Source organism: Neofelis nebulosa, chromosome 3 (assembly GCF_028018385.1).
Source record: "Neofelis nebulosa isolate mNeoNeb1 chromosome 3, mNeoNeb1.pri, whole genome shotgun sequence".
NCBI lineage: Eukaryota > Metazoa > Chordata > Mammalia > Carnivora > Felidae > Neofelis > Neofelis nebulosa.
The window spans coordinates 138,786,408-138,809,853 of record NC_080784.1 but is presented as its reverse complement, the minus strand read 5'-3'; the positions used below and the strand labels follow the sequence as shown (position 1 = coordinate 138,809,853).

The 23,446-nt window shown below is 38.5% G+C and overlaps 1 protein-coding gene across 3 annotated transcripts in view; it reads right to left on the bottom strand.

The window, feature by feature from the left end:
* Positions 1-8,251: 8,251 nt before the first annotated feature.
* The window catches only part of HPSE (heparanase), a 41,495-nt gene continuing 26,300 nt past the window's right edge, over positions 8,252-23,446 (bottom strand). The window contains exons 8-12 of one of the 3 annotated variants that reach the window (XM_058722034.1): positions 22,956-23,062; positions 21,138-21,252; positions 16,923-17,041; positions 15,907-16,053; positions 8,252-10,080 (exon numbers count right to left, since the gene is read on the bottom strand). In XM_058722034.1, coding sequence (XP_058578017.1) covers positions 9,921-10,080; positions 15,907-16,053; positions 16,923-17,041; positions 21,138-21,252; positions 22,956-23,062 — 648 coding nt within the window. In that variant the 3' untranslated portion in view covers positions 8,252-9,920. The remainder of the gene's footprint in view (positions 10,081-15,906; positions 16,054-16,922; positions 17,042-21,137; positions 21,253-22,955; positions 23,063-23,446) is intronic. The other 2 variants (XM_058722035.1, XM_058722036.1) reach the window with 2 other exon arrangements.

Genomic DNA, 23,446 nt, shown 5'->3' with positions numbered 1-23,446 from the left:
ATTAACTAAGCCAAGATGGATAGGAGGAGGAGAGGAGATGGAGGCAGGACGTGCTAGTCTAAGAGCACATACAGGGGTGCCTGGGGGGCTCCGTCGGTTAAGTGTCCAACTTCGGCTCAGGTCGTGATCTCACAGTTCATGGGTTCGAGCCCCATGTTGGGCTCTGTGCTGACAGCTCAGAGCCTGGAGCCTGCGTCAGATTCTGTCTCCCTCTCTTTCTTCCCCTCCCTCGCTTGCACTCTGTCTCTCTCTCTCTCTTGAAAATAAATAAACAATTTTTAAAAATAAATAAAATAAGAACACATACAAAGTTCTGAGAAGTAGGGAAATAGATCCTCCTGAATTTCTCAGGGCTCCTATGAAAAGAACTGGCCTTCTGGGCTACAGAGATGTGTATAGTATAATGATAGAGAATGTTCACCTTCATCCCTCCTAGAAATATTTTACTTTTTATGTACCATGAAGATCCAATCTATAACCCTTTGTCTAGTGAATTGCTCTGATCCAGAAAGATAATAAAATTTCTTATCTCCCTGAAATGGACACATGGTTAAGCCCAAACTAGGCTCCCAGGTTAAGCTCTGTGTTGTTTCCCCAATAATTCCCAATTCTATTCTCTGAAACCAACTGTGTGTCCTAAATTCAACTCATTTCTGTAATTCACTAGACAGAGTTAGTGCAGACCCCATTATTTAAGTCAGTCCCCCAAGACTACCCCTACTTCAGATGCCAGCAACAAAGGTCTTCAGGATAACTCTGCTTCTGCCTTATGGATTACATATTTAGGCATTCCTGTGATCCTCCCTCAGGTTTGAAATCCAGAACTCAAGGAAGCATCACATTTATGATTATATTTTATTGTAAAAGATGTAAATGAACAGCCAGATAAAGAGGCCTACATAGGGCAAAGTTCATAAGGGTTCAAAACACAGAAATGTCCCTATGGAGTCAGATTGAACCACTCCCCCACCGTAGCAACATGTCCAACAACCAGGAAGCACTCTGAATCTTGCTGTTCCAGAGTTTTTTAAATCAATTCTTCACTATAAAGGCACTATTGATTAAATCATTGATCATCAGTGATTGGTCTTAGTCTCCAGCCTCCCCCCTCTCTCCTGTCTCCTGGGGCTCTTTCCTGGGTCTCTAGCTTGCTGCCCTACTCTGCAAATGTGGGACTTGCCAGCCTCCCTACTCATGTGAGCCAATTTCTTAAAATAAATCCTATATATATGTATATCATGTATATCCACATATATAATCTGGTTTTATTTTTCTAGATACTTAAAACAGGAGCATAATACCTAGTAGATAGTGAATAATTCATTCACTCCACATTCGCTCCATTTATTTGTTTAAATGATGAGTTAACCAGAACACTTCATTTTATGGTAATCTGCTCCCCCCTCCAACCCCTCTGTTCTCCATGCTTTCACTTTCCAGTGGTTTCACTTACCTGAGGTCAATTGTCATCCAGAAGCAGATGATTTTCCTCCTGACAAATCATCAGAAGGTCAGCCTCTGATGTAGCCTCAGGCTACATCACAGTGCCTACATAATTTACTCCATTTCATCTCATCATGCAGGCATTTTATCATCTCCCAAGAGAAGGGTGCCCTACAAGAAGAAGAGTGAGTGCAGTACGATAAGATATTTTGGGAGAGAGAGGGAGACTACATTCACATAATTTTTATTATAGTATATTGTTATAACTTCTATTTTATTATTCGTTTTTAATATTAACTCTACAAATTTTAAATTAAACTTTATCATAGGCATATGTGCATAGAAAAAAAAAACAGTGTATTTAGGGTTTGGTACTACCCATGGTTTTAGGCATTCGCTGGGGGTCTTAGAAAACTATCCCCTGTGTATAAGAGAAGACTACTATATATGTATCCTTTATTTTTACAGATTTACCTATTTTAAGTACTTCTATGTTCATCATAATATTTGATCCTTAGACCAATTTTTACTTCTTTACTACATTTCATCTGATTTTGGGGTGAGTCCTAGAGATGTTTTAGATTTTTTAAAAGATATCATTTGACTCCCCAAATGGGACAGGAAAGTTGTGAAAGTGACTTTTGAGCTTAAATAAGTAGAATCATTATCTGTAATTGCTTCAGACCTTAAAACAATATTACTTGAAGTCGATATTCCTTACAGAAATTGTAACTGGCAATTAAGGGACTATAAAATGATAGCTGCTGAGGAATATGAGAACAATAAAAGAAAAACCCTGGGATGCACCCCGTGTGCTTCTCACCAGTACTGGCAGACCTGTGCTCTCATTGCATAATGTAGTAAACTCAGCAACAAACCCTAATTTCCATCTTTCCCCCTCCACTCTCCCTGATCTCTCACCCCTGCTTCCTGAAATCTCCTCCTTAAAATTACCTACCCTAAGTCCTCATCTCAGGCTTTCTTTGGACAATCCCAGCACCCGACACCTAAGCATGAGAAAGGGCTGAACCCAATATACTAGTGGTTCTATATCCTGTTTCTAGACTCTCTAAAAAGCTGATTGTTGCCTTACTCGGAGCAGTGGACCTGAATTGGTAATTCTGTTAATTCTGGCCGGCGGAGTAAGTTTATAACTTTGCGATAGAGAAATGATATTTTTATCCAAGATGTAGTTATATAGATTTTACTCTCATTTGGTTTTCTTTTTTAATATATGAAATTTATTGTCAAATTGGTTTCCATACTACACCCAGTGCTCATCCCAAAAGATGCCCTCTTCAATACCCATCACCCACCCCCCATCAACCCTCAGTTTGTTCTCAATTTTTAAGAGTCTCTTATCATTTGGTTTTTAAAGATGTTTACATGTTTAGGGAGCTTAAACAAAATAAATGCTTAGGACACTTAAATCTACTAACTTTGTGTGTGATTTATTAGATGTGTAAGAATTTTAAAAATGTGTTTCAAATAATATGTTAAATATGTGAGTTTGCCTTACTAAGTTTGGAGTGCTGTAGAATGGGATAAATTAGCCTTGTTATTGTCCTTTGAAAGGTCTATGGGAATTGAAATAGATAGGTAAGTTGGATTTAACAAAGTAACCTATCCCCGAAAAAAAAAAAAAGTAACCTAAAACCAATTTAAAAAAAACCCAAAAAACCTAGCTGGCTATCATCAAATGTATGAAAATAAAGAACAAATCTGATTTAAATCAAGAGTGTCCTAAAAACCTATGCATTTAATATTATGATAATAATGACAATAATAGAAAAGGTTTTTTAAATAATGCTAAATTTTTAAGTATCTAAATTTCTCCAGGGTTTTCCAAGCCATAAGTCTGTAAAATTGAGAATGTTATAAAATTGGAAAAGGACAAGACCAGAGTATTTTATCCTTGAAAGAAACCTAAGTCTCTAACCCAAACATGGAGTGTGAGTTGGTCTGCACCTCATCAGTAACATTTTCTGAAAGATCACTAAAGATATCTGCAATTTAAAGGAGTTATTCATGCTGCTATTTAATTTTAAACACTCCTGCTTTGATTTTGTATTGCACTGTCAGATTAGACAAGTGGGTGTTTGTGTTAGTTTTGTTGGTGATCAAATTAAGGCCAGAAGGACAATTAAAAGATTGACCAACCATGAGGTGATTCAACAGATTGATGACATACATCAGAGTTTTTAAAAGAGAAAAGGAAAATGAGTACCATTACTGAATGGACAAGCGCTGAGCACGCAAGTTTCACAACAGGACTTAGAACGTACCAATATCAGGGAGATGAAGTGATAAAGGACAAAAATATGTTTGAACCAATATAAGAAGATGTAGGAAATAAACGTATTTGATTAATTAAATACCAGTGAAAGGGCGTGGGCTTAAAATGTCTCACTGACACTATAAGCAAGAGTTTCCTCTAAGGAAGCTTAAGAAAACCTTAATGTTAATACATTTAATATTCATCAATATTTAAGAGCATTCCTTTCATCACATAACCATGTCCCCATAACCATCTGCCATTAGTAAGAGCTCACCAGTAATCATTTTTAAAAGACTCTCTTTTTTTCAGATTTTTAAAAAACATTTATTTATCTTTTGAAAGACAGAGTGTGAGCGGGGGAGGGGCAGAGAGAGAGGGAGTCACAGATTCTGAGGGAGGCTACAGGCTCTGAGCTGTCAGCACAGAGCCCAACATGGAACTCAAACTCATGACCATGAGATCATGACCTGAACTGAAGTCAGATGCTTAACCACCTGAGCCACCCAGGTGCTCCTTTAAAAGACTCTTGAATGTTAGTAGACAATACCTTCTCAGATCAAAGTATCATTAACTTTTTTTGCATATTAAAAATTAAAATGCCTAGGCTAGTTTCAAATTTGTTCTTTTCTGTCATTAAGGAAACATCTGAGTGGCTACTGTGTGCCAGATAATATGATAATTACAGGAATGCAAATATGATTTAGATATTGTACCTCTTTCTTATAAGCTTAGAGTCAAGTTGGAAAGATATATGGATCCAATAAAATGCATCATAAGTGACATAGTAAATGTTCAACTGCCAAAGGAACAGAGAAATGGGACTAAAGCTTCTTAAAGGACAGGGGAGTTATGGAAACTGGTGTTTGAGAAGGTCTTATTTATTTATTTATTTAGTCCATGCGTGTACATGAGCAGGGGAGGGGCAGAGTGAGAGGGAGGGAGAGAATCCCAAGGAGGCTCTATGCTGTCAGTGCAGAGCCCAATGAGGGGCTTGATCCCACAAACCATGAGATCATGCCTTGAGCCAAAATCAAGAGTCAGAGGCCTAACTGACTGAGCCACCAGGTGCCCCAGAGAAGGTCTTAATAAACATGAAAGTTTGATTTAAAGAAGAGTTAACACCTATTTTCTTGAAGCTGTTCCAAAAAACAGAAATGGAAGGAAAACTTCCAAACTCTTGCTATGAAGCCAGCATTACCTTGATTCCAAAACCAGACAAAGTCTCCACTAAAAAGGAGAACTATAGACCAATTTCCCTGATGAACATGGACTCAAAAATCCTCAACAAGATACTAGCCAACCGGATCCAACAATACATTAAAACAATTATTCACCATGACCAAGTGGGATTTATACCTGGGATTCAGGGTTGGTTCAATATCTGCAAAACAATCAATGTGATGCATCACATCAATAAAAGAAAGGACAAGAACCAGATAATCCTCTCAATAGATGCAGAGAAAGCATTTGACAAAATACAGCATCCTTTCTTGATAAAAACCCTCCAGAGAGTAGGGGGATAGAAGGATCATACCTCAAGATCATAAAAGCCATATCTGAAAGACCCACTGCTAATATCATCCTCAATGGGGAAAAACTGAGAGCTTTCCCCTGAAGGTCAGGAACAAGACAGGGATGTCCACTCTCACCACTGTTATTCAACACAGTATTGGAAGTCTTAGCTTCAGCCATCAGACAACACAAAGAAATAAAAGGCATCCAAATCAGCCGGGAAGGTCAAACTTTCACTCTTCACAGATGACAGGATACTCTATATGGAAAACCCAAAAGATTCCACCAAAAACTGCTAGAACTGATTCATGAATTCAGCAGTTGTAGGATATAAAATCAATGCACAGAAATCAGTTGCATTCCTATACACCAATAATGAAGCAACAGAAAGAGAAATCAAGGAATCAATCCCATTTACAATTGCACCAAAAGCCATAAAATACCCAGGAATAAATCTAACCAAAGATATGAAGAATCTATACACTGAAAACTATAGAAAGCTTATGAAAGAAATTGAAGAAGACAACAAAAAAAAAAAAAAAAAAAAGGAAAAATATCCCATGCTCCTGGAAAGGAAGAACAAATATTGTTAAAAAGTAATCTACATATTCAATGCAATACCTATCAAAATAATACCAACATTCTTCACAGAGTTAGAACAAACAATCTTAAAATTTGTATGGAACCAGAAAAGACCCTGAATAGCCAAAGCAATCTTGAAAAAGAAAACCAAAGCTGGAGGCATCACAATCCTGGACTTCAAGATGTATTACAAAGCTATAATCATCAAGACAGTATGATACTGGCACAAAAACAGAAACTCAGACCAATGGAACAGAATAGAGAATCCAGAAATGGGCCCACAAACGTATGGCCAATTAATCTTTGACACAGCAGGAAAGAATACCCAATGGAATAAAGACAGTCTCTTCAGCAAATGGTGCTGGGAAAACTGGACAGCAACATGCAGAAAAATGAACCTGGACCACTTTCTTACACCATACACAAAAATAAACTCAAAATGGATGAAATACCTAAACATAAGACAGGAAGCCATCGAAATCCTAGAGGAGAAATCAGGCAAAAACCTCTTTGATCTTGGCCGCAGCAACTTCTTACTCAACATGTCTCCAGAGGCAAGGGAAACAAAAGCAAAAATGAACTATTGGGACCTCATTAAAATAAAAATCTTCTGCACAGCAGAGGAAATAATCGGCAAAACTAAAGGCAACTGACGGAATGGGAGAAGATACTTGCAAATGACATATCAGATAAAGGGTTAGTATCCAAAATTTACAGAGAACTTATCAAACTCAACACCCAAAAAACAATCCAGTGAAGAAATGGGCCCAAGACATGAATAGACCCTTCTCCAAAGAAGACATCCAGATGGCCAATGGACACATGAAAAAATGCTCAACATCACTCATCATCAGGGAAATACAAGTCAAAACCACAATGAGATACCACCTTACACCTTCCAGAATAGCTAACATTAACAACTCAGGCAACAACAGATGTTGGCGAGGATGTGGAGAAAGAGGATCTCTTTTGCATTGTTGGTGGGAATGCAAACTGGTGCAGCCACTCTGGAAAACAGTATGGAGGCTCCTCAAAAAATTAAAAATGGAACAACCCTACAACCCAGCAATTGCACTACTAGGTATTTATCCAAGGGATACAAGTATGCTGTTTAGGAGGGATACATGCACCCCAATGTTTACAGCAACACTATCAACAATAGCCTAAGTATGGAAAGAGCCCAAATGTCCATCAATGGATGAATGGATAAAGAAGATGTGGTGTATATATATATATATATATATATGATGGAATATTACTCGGCAATCAAAAAGAATGAAATCTTGCCATTTGCAACTACATGGATGGAACTAGAGGGTATTATGCTAAGTGAAATTAGTCAGAGAAGACAAATATCATATGACTTCACTCATATAAGGACATTAAGATACAAAGCAGATGAACACAAGGGAAGCAAAAATAATATTAAAACAGGGAGGGTGACAAGACATTAGACTCTTAAATATAGAGAACAAAGGGTTGCTGGAGGGGTTTGGGGTGGGGGATGGGCTAAATGGGCAAGGGGCTTAAGGAATCTACTCCTGAGATCATTGTCACACCATGTGGTAACTAACTTGGATGTAAATTATTAAAAAAATAAGTAAATTACTAGACTAAAATAAATGAATAAATTTAGTGACTAAACAAAACAAAAAACATGAAAGTTTGCCACACAGAGAGGAGAGTTAGGAGACTGGTCTGGGTGAAGAACAGAAGGAGCAGCACCAAAAGTTCAGACCCCCAACCAATGCATTGGCGGAAGAACAGAATTCATGGTCAGAGTAACAAGAGTTGAGGCTGAAGAAAGAGGCAGGTGCCAGGTTATGGAGCACCTTATTGTGACTATAGGAAGTGGGGAACCATTTAAGAATTTTAAGCAAAGTCAGGGAGAACAAGTAAGAGATTATTATAATAATACAAGTGAGAGCGGGGCGCCTGGGTGACTCAGTCAGTTAAGCATCTGGCTTCGGCTCAGGTCACGATCTCGCAGTTCGTGAGTTCGAGCCCCGTGTCGGGCTCTGTGCTGACAGCTCAGAGCCTGGAGCCTGTTTCAGATTCTGTGTCTCCCTCTCCTTCTGCCCCACCCCTGCTCCTGCTCTGTCTCTGTCTCTTAAAAATAAATAAATGTTACCAAAAAAATAATACAAGTGAGAGATTAGGCTTTAAATTTATTAAGTGGCAGAGGGGACAGCAAAAAGAAAAACTGGACATGACTTTGTTCATGATTGAGTTGACATGATCAGGGAGGAAATGGTGTTTGTGCCTGATGAGCTCTTTTCTTCAAGGTCAGCTCTTCTGATGTGGGGGAAGCTGAAGGGACAGAAAAGTAGGAGGTATAAACAAAGTGCTGAACGAAAATAAGGCTTGCAAATGGAGGGATCTGCAGGCTTTTTTTTTTCCAGGCTTAAGTTTTATTAAAAGAATAATCATGCAATATTGAGGTTATAAAAATTACTTTATTTCAAATGTGAAAATATAAAAAACTACTTATATATAAAATCTAGGGGTATTGAAGCATTCAGACTCTGGGTTGTCTTTATCTCTTTATAAATGTACTTAAATTTAATAGAGACAATATTCATAGCAGACATAAATATAAAGAGAATTCTATCTCTAGAAATTAAGATATAGGAGAAAACAATACCTTCTGTCACTGATAAAAGCACAGAAACATAGTGGTCAGTGCCATGGACTTCCCAACACGTTCTCCATTCCAAAAGACCACTAGGAGACAATTACAGGGATCTCACTGATGTTGGAGTAACTGGGGAGAATGGCCACGTGACCCATTCCTGACCAATAAGACATGAGGAGACAGGAGGTGAGGTTCGCTGAGAGAACCTCTGAGAAAGGGTTCTGCAAGTCTATGAAGGAGATGCAGAAAAGTTGCTCATCTTCTTTCTCTGGCTGCTGCTGGGTCCGAATGGGTCTATGGCATGGCTCCAGCCATCACGTCACCAGCTGGAGAATGAAGCCAACACTAAAGGTGACAGACCAGAGATAGAAAGGACCTGATTCCCGGATGACATCCTGAGCCCGCCCTACTTCAACTTCTTGTTATGTAGGATTATAAATGTCCTCATGGTCTAAGCCATTTGAATCAGGGTTTTCTGCCACTTGCATCCGAAAGTTTCCCAACTAAAACAAGAACTAAAGGTGGATTAAAAGTAAACATCTAGGGGCGCCTGGGTGGCGCAGTCGGTTAAGCGTCCGACTTCAGCCAGGTCACGATCTCGCGGTCCGTGAGTTCGAGCCCCGCGTTGGGCTCTGGGCTGATGGCTCGGAGCCTGGAGCCTGTTTCCGATTCTGTGTCTCCCTCTCTCTCTGCCCCTCCCCCGTTCATGCTCTGTCTCTCTCTGTCCCAAAAATAAATAAACGTTAAAAAAAAATTAAAAAAAAAAAGTAAACATCAACAGGTAGTTATAATGTATCGAATTACATTTTCTCCTCTTGGTAAGTAGGTCAATTTCAATTACAGTCGCTTTAAAATTTCATTTGAAGTTTACATATCCAGTCCCTCTGAATTGTCGTTAATTCTTTTTTTTATACTATCACTTCTAACCATCTGTCCTCTCACGCAGTATTGTTGACAAAGAACAGCGAAAAGAGAAGCAGCAGATAAATCTAGCTCTCTGTTAAGGTGAAAAGAGACCCACTCATTTATAGACAATTTGAAGATTGTGGCAGTAAACTTTTTCTGACGGGAGCCCATAGAAACAGCATATAAAGAATCCTGCAGTCTTTTAATAACTGTTTTTTAAAATAAAAACAACGAAGCACTTTCTTAAAAATAGTGCTGTATCCCTCACTTACTTGCCTCCTGGCTATACTGGGAGCATCCATATACCTTTTTAATAACTTTAAGTAAAAATAGAACATGCAAAGCACTGAGCGTAGTGTTTGGCACCAGGTATTATTATTAGCAGTGGTCTACTTAGAACAAAAGACTGTGCTAAATAGAGCACCGGGAGTGTCCTGGTGTCCCTAAAGCTTCCCTAGTTGATCTGTAATGTATCTGCTTGCCTTCCTATAGCTTGGGTTTTGCTTTCCTCTTATCAATACACTTGAAAAATTCAATCTCAGGGATGGTGTATGCCTTTCATTTTCAGAGGCAAGCGGTAACTTTGGCATTTCTTATCACAAAAAATCCATATGAGAAAGCTGGCAAGCCCAGTGTACTTCCTGGGCGGAGAGGTTTTTCTGTCAAAGCCGGGAGGGTATGATCATCTACCATCTTCAGAGTTTGACCATTGAGTTGGACAGATCTGCAAAGGGGAAAGATAAACCCAGGTTAGCCAAGTGGTATATGCTCCACCTTCTCTGCAAAAGTTGTGACATCTTTTTAAGGCCAAAAAATGGTGACAGCCTGTATTATATAACTTGTTTCAATTCTATATTGGGTATTTGACCCAGATGATCTTTAAGCTACACTGGGAGAGCTGAGTCATTCTGACAGAGACCATATGGCCTGCAAAGCCTGAAATACTTACTATCTGGCCCTTTATAGAAAATGGAACACACATAATCTATACAGTAGGCACCACTATGGTGGTCTAAAAAGGATAAACATGACATAACTTCTGGATTTGTGGCAATTTTATTTGATGGTAAGTAATTGAAAACATTTTTAGATAAAGCAAATAGGTAGAAGGGAATGTAAATATCACAAATTTAACATGCAAAATGACATAAAATTTCCCACTTGTCACCGTGCCCATAAACCTTCTCACTCCCTTTCTGCCAGGCGATATGCATTCATTTTGCATTTCTTATATTGTTAAGATATTCTGGTAGAATATATATTGCTGGAGTGCAACAAAATTATTTTGTAGGTTAGGGTTAGGTTTAGGGTTCACTAAACCAAAAGCTTCCAAAAAATAGATGTTTTCTTTGCATTCCACTGTTGGAATTCAAATTCAAAACCAAGTCAAGAAATGTAGAAAATATCTTGAGGACAAATGTTATTTTTTATGTACATTTACTATTGTTTAAATCAAATTAATACATGCTCACAGCAACAGATCCAATATAAACAGAGACTTAAAAAGAAAACCTTCAGTCTGCTTTTAGTTCCACTGATAGTTAATTCCATAATTCTAAACATGGCTTACATTTCTATGATCTTGATCTCAAGTGATTTTAACACTATGAAGTTTTTACAATACGAAAATAATTTTTATTTTATATTATTTTCTTTTTTAAAATATTTTGAGAGAGAGAGCAAGCAGGGGAGATGCAGAAAGAGAGGAGGACAGAGGATCCAAAGTGGGCTCTACACTGACAGCAGAGACCCTGATGCAGGGCTCGAACTTACAATCCATGAGATCATGACCTGAGCCAAAGTCAGACACTCAGCCGACTGAGCCACCCAGGTGCCCCCCCGCCCAAATTTTATTGTTGAAAATTGGTTAAAGTCAGAGTTATATGTAATACATGTAATATATGTAGAACACTTGTAAGATTGCCTTGCATATAGTAAGCACTACAAAAATATCTATGATCGCCATTATTCTGATAAATGTAACTGGTTAATTCATCATAACCATTTTTTTCTTTTTCTTTTTTTAAGTTTTTATTTTGAGAGAGAAAGAGCAGGGAAGAGCAGAGAGAGAGAGAGAGGGAGAGAAAGAATCCAAAGCAGGCACCATGCTGCAGCACTGAGTCCAATGTGAGGCACAATCCCACAAATCTCGACATTATGATTTGGGCTGAAATCAGGAGTTGGACACTCAACTGACTAAGCCACCCAGGTGCCGCTCATCATAATCATTTTTAATATATCCTTCATCTCTTTTATGTATGTACACCCATATTTTCATTTAAACAAAAATGAAGATATAATACGTAGTCTCTCCCTCTTTTTTTTTTATGTTTATTTTTGAGGGGGGTGTGGCAAAGAGAGGAGGACAGAGGATTCAAAGTGGGCTCTGTGCTAACAGCATAGACCCTGATGTGGGACTCAAAATCACAAACCCTGAGATCATGACCTGGGGCGAAGTCGGGACACTTGACCAACCAAACCACCCAGGTGCCCCAGTCTCTTAAAACTTGATTCTTTTTCCCTTAGCACATCTTAACATTTGCTCACACCATTAAACATTCATCCACCACATCATTTTAACAGCTGTACAGGATTTCACTGTGTGAGCATATTAGCTTATTAGTTGTCTAGTGTTTGGTTGTTTACAATTTAGAATTATCAAAGATCCCTCAAACTCAGGGCACCTGGGTGGCTCAGTCGATTAAGCATCCAACTTCAGCTTAGGACGTGATCTCACAGTTTGTGGGTTTCAGCCCTGCGTTGGGCTCTGTGCTGATAGCTCAGAGCCTAGAGCCTCTTCAGATTCTGTGTCTCCCTCTCTTTCTGCCCCTCTCCTGCTCGTCTCTGTCTCTCTCAAAATAAACACTAAAAAAAAAAAACACCAAAAACCAAAAACCAAAAAACAAAGATCCCTGAAACTCTATCCTAAGTATCAGTCAGCAGAAAAATTAGTTTCCATTTAACCTTTGTTAGGTGCCCCGCTCTGGGGGCTGTACCTAAAGTCTTAAATAAAAGATAACCATGATTGTGCTAGAGGCCATCAAGCCTGCACTGCATTTACACTCGGTCCACATGCGCGTGAGTTTTGTTTTAGTACCTATATCACATCAATTTTTAGAGGAGATTGGGGAGGAAATGTCATGACCATCATCAGAAAACCACAAACAAAAATAGGCCTTGAAAACATCTCTATATGTCAGTAGTAAGAGCTGTTCTGCACGCAATTGAGAACCATTTTCAAGGGTACATAAAAAAGTTTCAGAAATGCTTTAGGAGAGGCCATCAAGCTTAAAGGTAAACTTCATCATTATAAATTAATACTGCTGTGGGTTAAGATGATAAAACATGGGCAAGATAATACCCTATACCATCTGGCTATGTTGTTTAATCGGCTGTAAAAATCACTAAAGTATGCTATCAATATATTGAGTATAAGCTTAAAGCATGCTGATTATTTCTGCATCAGGCTGGGTAAATCAGGGTAGGATTTTATTCAAGATTAGTATCTTGTTTCATATTTTGAAGTCAGTAACATGATGATAAGAAATAGAAGGCATGCTTGTCAAGTTTCAGATGAAACAGAGCTGAACAGAATTAGCAAGCAAAAGTAATCTGAATTAGGGATTCTGAACAAAATTGATCTGAGATAAATATAGGATACTGCTTTTATATTAAAAATATATTCACTCAACGCTTACTATGGAGGACCTTCTGTCGGTATTATACAAGTTGTTCAACTAAAAAATGATTTTTTGGGGGGCGCCTGGGTGGCTCAGTTGATTAAGTGTCCGACTTCAGCTCAGGTCATGATCTCACGGTTGGTGAGTTCAAGCCCCGCATCAGGCCCTCTGCTGACAGCTCAGAGCCTGGAGCCTGCTTTGGATTCTGTGTCTCCCTCTCTCTCAGCCCCACCCTGCTCACACTCTGCCTCTCTCTCTCTTTCTCTCAAAAATAAATAAACATTAAAAAATGATTTTTTTTTTTAAAGATGATCATCGGGGGCGCCTGGGTGGCTCAGTCGGTTAAGCGTCTGACTTTCAGCTCAGGTCACGATCTCGCGGTCCGTGAGTTCGAGCCCCGCATCGGGCTCTGGGCTGATGGCTCAGAGCCTGGAGCCTGCTTCCGATTCTGTGTCTCCCTCTCTCTCTGCCCCTCCCCCGTTCATGCTCTGTCTCTCTCTGTCCCAAAAATAAATAAACGTTAAAGATGATCATCGTTTAACCCTCTGAGGTCATTAGAATGCACAAGTGTCCAGACTGTACACTCATCAAACTTATCTGGGGTACTTTCGCAACATTTTATTTTATTTTTTGCAACATTTTAAAGAGATAAAAGTATAAGTAATATACACTCATCACAGAGAATTTAGGGTAAAAAAACATAATCCATAATTTCACGAATTTTCCATTAATAATTGATAAGCATGAAATGTGTGATCAGAATGCAACAGGGTCTGATAAACAAAGAGAAGAATCATTGAAGAAATGGCATATTTAGCCTGGAGAGACGACAATCCAATTGTCCTTCAGATATTGGAGTTATTCTGGAGGAAATGAGGTATTTGGTATTGTTCCAGATTAAGGGTAGCAAACTCAAGGGCCCACAAGAGCCAAGGAATTTATATGTGCAAGTGCAGTAGGACAGGGTCATAGAGGTAACAGGATCATGGAGGGACTGTGAAGAACCTGTCTCAAGTAAACAACCCCAATTCAACTCCATCAACTTGGGGAAATAAGCCCAGAGTTGCTAGAGTATCTATCTTTTATTTTTTATTTTTTATTTTTTTTTAATTTTTTTTTTCACGTTTATTTATTTTTGAGACAGAGAGAGACAGAGCATGAACGGGGCAGGGTCAGAGAGAGGGAGACACAGAATCCGAAACAGGCTTCAGGCTCTGAGCTGTCATCACAGAGCCCGATGCGGGGCTCGAACTCATGGACCGTGAGATCATGACCTGAGCCGAAGTCGGACGTCCAACCAACTGAGCCACCCAGGCGCCCCTAGAGTATCTATCTTTTAAAGAAAAGATAGAAATCCAGATATTTTCATAGTTGTCAATTTTAAAATGTTCATAATTTAGTAAAAATAAGAATACGGAGCACATGCCAACCTCCCCTACCACGAGAAAAAGAGGGAAAAAAAGCTCTCTAAACCCACTTGTCCATAGGCATGAGGTGCAGTTTCCAACCTCTGCTCTCCAGGACAGAACTCAAAACAGGAGATGAAAAGCAGAGAGAGGCTCACATTACCCTTGAGAGGACAGCTGCCTGGAGAGGCTTCGAGATCCAACAGATGAGCCATCAAACAGCTGAATGGCTTAAACTACCCATCTAAGGTTGGACTAAAATATCTCTTAACACACTTCCAACTCTACAACTATTATTCAGTTACTTCAGAAAAGGTTTTCCCTTGTCAGCATCAGACACAAATATGCTAAAAATACCCATTTCCAAAACTTAGAACCCAAATAAAAAAAAAAAAGTATGGGTTACCCAAATATGTATTATTTACTTTACAAAAAAGAAAAGGTTTAAACAGCAAGAAAATGGGTAAGTAAACCATGATATTTCATAAAACATGTAGCCCATTAAAAATGTCTACAAAGGCTATGTATGGAAAGACATTTTGGAAAACTTGTGGGTGCCCTCCCTTTTTCTTTTCCCATTAGGCATTGTGTGATTACAGTTGTGGTAAAATAAAGCATAGGAGAAAAATCAGCAATGGTACCCAATGTTAATGATGTTTGCCTATGGAAGATAGGTCTTTGTAGAAAGCATGCTTACTGTCCTTTGTCAGGTTCTGATGCTAATTATCACTGAAAACATCACTCATTTGCAAAGACAGGAGGAGATGATGAGAATGTTGTAAACTCTTATAGTTTTTTATTCTCCAATGTGAGAAGAGTCATGATGAAAAGAGCTCCTTCCAACACACATTGGACAGAATCTTACAATGGTTTTGGGCCTGACTCTTCAAGGGTCATAGTTATTTAGGGTATTCTGTTGAATATGGTCTCTTATAAGACATATCCAATGACTGGCTTTTAAAACCATAATGATTATGACCAACTTCAAATAATTCACCTCAAAGCTATACTTCTGGACATTTTATTTTCTTACTCTAGCCAATATAAAACTACTTTAACACGGTAAGAGAGTGACACTCAGCTTACATGGTGTAATATTGTGCCCTTAGTACAATCATACTTAGGTATGTTTTGCTTTACTGACTCTGTTATCAAGAATTACAACTCTTTTTTGAGCAAATAATCTCAATGTCTTGAGGGGATCTTGAAGTATCAAGTTGTTTTGAAATGCAAAATATTCCCTAAGTTAACTGCTAAATGTTTTCATATCCTTCTGCGTTGGACTCTGAGTGAGTTATACCTGTATGGATAAGTATTCATCTATAAACTTCATGAATATTAAGAATTGTTAGAACTTGAAATCGTTGACATTTTTTTTTTTTTGCTCCCTATCAACACTCTCTATTCTGATAAATACCAATGAATTTTGTGAAACTTCGAAATGAAGAAAGGAAAATTACTCACTTAGAAAGTAATCCATCAGGCCCTAAAGGTTTTACGAGGTATTTGTCCACTTGTTTGTCAAATAAATGATACGGCAACTGCAAGCGTTTGGTGACATTATGGAGGTTTAAGGCATACAGGGTTAAATCTCCTTCTTTATACCTTGGGCTAAAAGCAAATAGATTAACTCAATAAAAATAGTTATCTAACTTAAGCAATTAAAAACTCAATTACAAACATAATCATGGAGACTAAGTATTAGTATCTATAATGATGATGGGCCCTCTTTTTATCCTTCCTTTCATGATTACATTGGACAACTCATGTGGTCCTATTTGAAAAGATAATTTAATTTTTAAAAAAATTTTTTCTTAATGTTTTTATTTATTTTTGAGACAGAGAGAGACAGAGCATGAGCAGGGGAGGGGCAGAGAGAGAGGGAGACACAGAATCCGAGGCAGGCTCCAGGCTCTTAGCCATCAGCACAGAGCCCGATGCGGGGCTCGAACTCACAGACTGTGAGATCATGACCTGAGCTGAAGTCGGACTCTCAACCGACTGAGCCACCCAGGCGCCCCTGAAAAGATAATTTAAACAATATTTTTCTTCACACTACCATTTTCTGGGTGACAGCATTCTGAGATCTTTGCTGCTTAGCCAGACTGAGTTGCCAGGAAGCTGGTCAGCCCACCCATGCTCAGACACAGAAAGGTTAAATAATAAAGTGAATTTTGTGGGTTCCTATGAATTCAAATTATAAACCATACAAACAGCAGCTTTTTCTATCATTATTTAAAAAAAAACTAAAACAAACAATAAAATTAAATCTATTGACACTTTTCAGAATTTCCATCCAGACCCTTCCCCTACTTCCTAGTGGGTCCTCACTATTTAAAGAGTTCTCATTTTCTCATTCACCAGAAATGACAGATGGCTTTTTTTTTTTGTAGCTATAGTTATTATTTTATTATCATCATATCAGGAAGGACATATTACTGATTAAAACTTGACTGGAAAAGGGTGTGTTACATACTTACTGGTTGATGTTGGTACAGTGAAGGTATACTCGAAGTTTCCTGCTGTCTGGACCTTTCACGCTTGCCCTTAATACCTTGGTGCCCACCAATTTCTTGAACAGAAGAGATAGCCAATAATCCTAGTTGGGTGGTTGGGGAGAGGAGGGACAAAAGTAGATCTTTACTTATTTCTTTATTTATCAAAAACAGTGTGAGCAAATAGTTAACCTTACAAAGACTGTGACTGTTATCCTAGAGGTATTTAAATGGAATACATCTTTTGATCCATGTTCCCACCATGAATCTGAGGGCAATTTCTTGTTCGCTGATTTTTATCACGGGAGGACTGTATTCCCACAATTCTGAAAGCCATGACCACTAGGGAGTTATATCTTCAAGAATGCAATTCATTGCTGAGAGAGTTTAAATGTTCTTTATTATCTATCACCAAGAATTCAAAGCAAAGCTCAAAGCAGAACTTTTAGGTATGCACATGTAAACACACTCATCTACACACAAAGGCAGGTTTTTACAATAAAACTTCTATCTGCTTAAGAGATTAAAATACTTTATTTCTTTACTTTTTTTTTTTTTAGTTTTTAAGCAATCTCTACACCCAATGTGGGGCTCAAACCCACAACCCGGAGATTGAGAGTCACACACTCCACAGACTGAGTCAGCCAGGTGCCCGTAAAATAATTTCTTTTAGAACCTTATAATCCCCATTCCTGAATGGGTTAGGCAACAATCATCACTAGCTATCAAGGTTCTAAAAAAAAAAAAAAAAAAAAAAAAAACAGGAGAGAGAGAGACAACCAGAGATCATGTGCCTGTTGATGGAAGCATGCCACATCTCCTTTGAAGAATTATTGCAGGGGCGCCTGGGTGGCTCAGTCAGTTAAGCGGCTGACTCTTGATCTCAGCTCAGGTCATGATCTCACGGTTCATTGAGTTCGAGCCTCGTGTTGGGCTCTGAGCTGACATCATGGAACCTGCTTGGGATCCTCTCTCTCCCTCTCTCTGTGCACCTCTCCTGCTCTCTCTCAAAATAAATAAATAAATAAATAAAACACATTTTAAAAATTCTTTTAAAAAAAAGTTTTGTATTGCAAAACAAAACAAAAACCAAAAATCTGAATAAGCTCAAGCCTCTAGATCTAACTGCCAGTTTACAAGAAACAGAGGAACATACTAAAGGACAGTGCAGGAAGAAATGTAGCAAAATTCAGAATGTGGGAAACACCACAGAACAAATTGCCTGCTCTCTTTCAATAATTAATTCCATAACACAAAAAAGGAGTGGGAAGGGAAACTTCAAGATTAGCAGACTTAAGAGATATTTCAACCAAATGCAATATATAGATGTTGTTTACATCCTGAAGTGACTAGGCCAACTATTAAATACATTTGAAAAATATGTTTCCGATTCTGTGTCTCCCTCTCTCTGCACCTCCCCCGTTCATGCTCTGTCTCTCTCTGTCCCAAAAATAAATAAAAAACGTTGAAAAAAAAATTAAAAAAAAAAAAACGGGGCGCCTGGGTGGCGCAGTCGGTTAAGCGTCCGACTTCAGCCGGGTCACGATCTCGCGGTCTGTGAGTTCGAGCCCCGCGTCAGGCTCTGGGCTAATGGCTCGGAGCCTGGAGCCTGTTTCCGATTCTGTGTCTCCCTCTCTCTGCACCTCCCCCGTTCATGCTCTGTCTCTCTCTGTCCCAAAAATAAATAAAAAACGTTGGAAAAAAAAATTTAAATACATTTGAAAAATAAATAAATAAAAACATTTGTGACAGTAAGGAAAATGTGAAACACCCACCGACTAAACATTTGATGATATTGAGGAATTATTGTTAATATTTTAAAGTGTGATAATATTTTATGTTTGTCTAAGGGAGATACATACTGACCTACTGATGGATAGTGATACATCTGAGATTTGCTTCAAACTAATCCAGTAGGTCGGAGGTGAGGAGTGGGTAGGATTATGGATTAAACAAAATTGAGGATTAAATGCTTTTCTCTCTACTTGAAATTTTCCGTAATAAAAAGTTTGTTGGGGTTTATTTATTTATTTATTTTAAGAGAGAGAGAGCACACACATGAGTGTGCACACAAGGGAGGGGCACAGAGAGAGCAGGGATCAGTCTCACAACCTTGAGATCATAACCTGAGCTGAAATTCAGAGTTGAAGGCTTATCTGACTAAGCCACTCAGGTGCCTAGTTGTTAATTTTTTTGAAGAATATACTCAATGTATATTCCAACTCTTCCTTCTTGAGCTGAGGAAATGTAGACTCAACAGGGCAAACAGCTTTTGTTTCTCTGCTTACATTCAAATTTTTCACTGGAGACAAGAGCAGAATCAACTAAACATTTAAAAAGGAGACATAACTTCAGCGTGGTTTGGTGACTGGTAGGATAGAAAGCATTCAGGCCTCAGAGCCAGGATTTGTATGGAATTCTAGAGTAACATGGGACAACTGTGTGACAGCCAGCTTATCCCAAAACCTTGTCTCAGTTTGAACTTCCTCATCTGGACAATTGATCTAAGATACCTGCTTTGCCAGCTTCCAAGATTGTTATACAAATCAAATAAGAAAACAGCCATGTATGTTGGATTTAAGACTGATTCCCTTGGACCCTGCAGATGTTAAGGGTACCATTTACTCTTGCAAGTTTTTCTAGATGACTGTGAATCTTGAGGAAGGGGGTGCCTGGGCGGCTCAGTTGGTTGACTCTTGATTTCGGCTCAGGTCACGATCCCAGGGTCGTGGGATCAAACCTCTCTTTGGGCTCAGCACTGAGCATGAAGCCTGCTTGGGATTCTGTCTCTCCCTCTCTGCCCCACTTCCCTGCTTGCGCTCTCTCTCTAAAACTAAAATATTAATTAACTAATTAAAAAACAAGCAAACAAAAAAACACAAAGGATCTTAAGCCAAAGATTTATGTTTGGGCACTGAAAAGATATAGACAACGTGGTACTATTTACAAAGACTGACAAGATAAGCTGGCTAATTTCTAGGCAAAGTAAATTTTGTAGAAAAATTTTATGTACCTTCCTTGTTCAAGGTCCATTTCAGAAAGGGCCAGCAGCAGATTTGGGATATTTGTCTAATGAAATTATCATGTTTGGTTTAACTCTATAGTTGATTTATAATATACTTGGCCAAGATATATTCCACTTGTTACAAGGTCATTTTGTAAAAATTTTTTAAAAGTTATGAACCAGGTGCTTTGTGAGTTTGGACTACTATAGATTAAAAGCAACTTTGTTGGGAAATCTATCTACAAACCACAAAAACCTAGCGTATATTTTGGCATGTGCTTTCTGCCAAACTTTCTTAGCTTTCCTACAGTATTCAAATAATTCCCTTAGGAATTATTCTTTGAAAATACATATCCTCAACTGCCACTTTAGACTACAAAAATCAAGGTCCTACTTCTCAGGGCTGTATCTATACTATTCCAAGTTTTAGACATATATTTCCAGGTAGCTTTTTATATAAAAAGTCTACATCTCCTGATTTAGCACCAGATGCAGTCAGAGGTAGGGTAAAACTGACACTGTATTCATAAATATCTTGAAGATTATTAACAAGATAGCCAATTCTTAGGGTGAGATTTTTGAACAAATACATAGTACTGATTTATCTCAAAGTTAAATAAATTATAATTTCATGCATAAAAAACTTCTGAAGCTTTGGATACTGTAGGTAATTTTAACTTTGATTTAATTTGCAAAACATTGTTTTTGACCCAAGTTTGTTATCTTGTAAAATCGGAGTCACAAAGTTTCAAATTGTCCCTTTAAAAAAAAAAACCCGGGGTCCCTGGGTGGGTCAGTTGGCTAAGCATCTGACTTTTGATTTCTGCTCAGGTCATGATCACACAGTTCACAGGTTTGAGTCCCACATTGGGCTCTGTGCTGACAGCATGGAGCCTGCTTGGGATTCTCTCTCTCTCTCTCTCTCTCTCTCTCTCTCTCTGCCCCTCCCTTGCTCACTCTCTCACTCTCAAAATAAATAAATAAACATTAGGAAAAAAACCAAACCCATAACACACCCCAGGTGGCACACATTAGAATGGATGATCTCTAAGGTTTCTTCCAATTCATCATTTCAGGGTCTACTTGTTAAGAATACTGAATTTATTGACAGGATTGACTTTTATTAGGAGCTTGATACAGGGGTGCTCAATATACTCTATTCTACTCATAGCAATAGGAAAATAACAATCACTTACAGGTAAAGGTTCGAAGTTTTGATCCACTAAGTGGTAGTTTCCGGCTCCAAAGAGCACTTGCCTCATCACCACTTCTATGCCCATTCTAGCCGACAGGCCCAATTTATCCAGCCACCTGAAAGGGAGGGAGGCCCAGCTTTCTTCAGGTTTGGAAAACAAAAAAACTCAATTCTAATTACACACTATTCTGATTTATTCATCTATGTGGGAGGAATTGACAGGAAACCAGAAAAGTGGTATTAATTACAAAGAAGCTATTCAAATGAAATGGAGACTATCCTTTCCTTTACATGTTCCCACACTTGAGCATGATAATAAATCCTAGAGTACTATTAATATGCCATATGAGTTTCTTTCGGGGTAAGAAAACTTCTGCAAAGCAGAGTAGACAAATTCTCACCCTACAGGCAATCGTTCTCCATCTTGCTGGATACCCTCCCCATTTCCCCACTCCCAGACCCATGTAAGGGCTAAAGAAAAGGCTGCTTGTAGTCAACAGTAGTACAATGTGAAATAAGTAAAATCACACCTAGACTTTTATGGCTGTCCCCCTCCACTCCCTCCATCTTTGGTGGATGGCAAAACAAACACCTTTATCCTTCAGTCTCCTCCTCATGCCCCTCATGAGCAAAAATGATTTTTTTTATTATGGATTTATAAGAATGAGGATAGGAGAGGAAACAGAATAAGTCTCAGTGTGAGGATATAGAACTATAGATTAAGAGTGTTAATGGAGTTATGGAATATAAGTAAACCAGTTGTTTAAAGCAATCAGATTTGTAATAGATACTTGTCCAAAGGATACAAAAATGCTGATTCAAAAGGACATATGAACCCCAATGTTTATAGCAGCACTATCAATAATAGCCAAAGTATGGAAAGAGCCCAAATGTCCATCGACTGATGATGAATGGATAAAGAAAATGTGGTAGATACATACAATGGAATATTACTCAGTGATCAAAAAGAATGAAATCTTGCCATTTGCAACAACGTGGATGTAACTAGAGGGTATTATGCTAAGTGAAATAAGTCAGAGAAAGGTAAATATCATATGACTTCACTCATACGTGGAATTTAAGAAACAAAACAGAAGGACATGGGGAAGGGAAGGAAAAATGAAATAAGATAAAAACAGAGAGTTGTTCTCTGTAGAACAAACTGAGGGTTGCTGGAGGGGAGGTGGGTAGGGAAATGGGCTGAAGGGTGATGGGTATTAAGGAGGGCACCTGTTGGGATGAGCACTGGGTGTTGCATGTAAGTGATGAATCACTGGGTTTTACTCCTGAAACCAATACTACACTGTATGTTAACTAACTTAAATTTAAATTAAAAAAAAAAAAAAGCAATCAAGTTTCTGGTGGTTGGATAAAGAGGTGATTTAGTAAGTCTTTAAACTCATTAGTAGTTCCTCTGGTGTGACCTCACACTTCCGACTCTAAACTCCTTAGGAATCTATGAATAAAGCTACTATAAAAGTACACTAAGAATCCTTCTCAGACTCAGACCTCTAGAGGCACTCTTTTACATTCGCTTATGGAGGAAGGAATCCTTGGCATATTTATGGGCCATAATTAAGGAACAACACTTCTAAAGCAATTCATTCATACGATGATTAATTAGGGCCACCCACTAAAGATGCCCAACAAACTTGAATAAAATGATTTCTTACAAAATGCGGCATGAATTTTGGGTCTCAGCCCTAGAAACTTTCTTTGGTCAGCTTTTTGGCTGATGAGCCAGCTCAGTAGAATCTGTTTAATAAAAGGCCAGGAGAATGCTGCAGCCTGGCCCCTGAGGCGGTGCTGCTTCACTCACATAAAGCCAGCCGCAAAGGTGTTGGACAGCAATGGCGCTCCACCCCCGTATGCAGAGCTTGTTTCTCCTAACCAAACTTTCTTGTGGGGTCTGGTCTCCTCAACAACCTGTGGAACAGGAAAGTCCCCATTATATTTGCAAACAAGCTGACCAAATACGGTGTTGAAGATTAGTGATGTTTAAAACTTTGTGTTCCCAGACTGATTTGTCCAATATAGTTACAACAAAACATGTTCGTGGTCATTGAGGTCTTGGGCAGTTTACTTTTATTGGAATACTAAATTGTGGAAGGAATTTAAATAATCCCATTCCTATGGCCTGTGAGGCTATTCCATAAGGAGGTATTTTTAATTTTTAATCGATATGCATGGATAAGATCTGATGGTAAGGGGGACTGATGGTGAATAAGTACCTGTTATCTAAAATTGGAAAAACATGTAAATTTATACACTTATAGAATTTAGAATTAGCTAGACTACACAATAAGGACT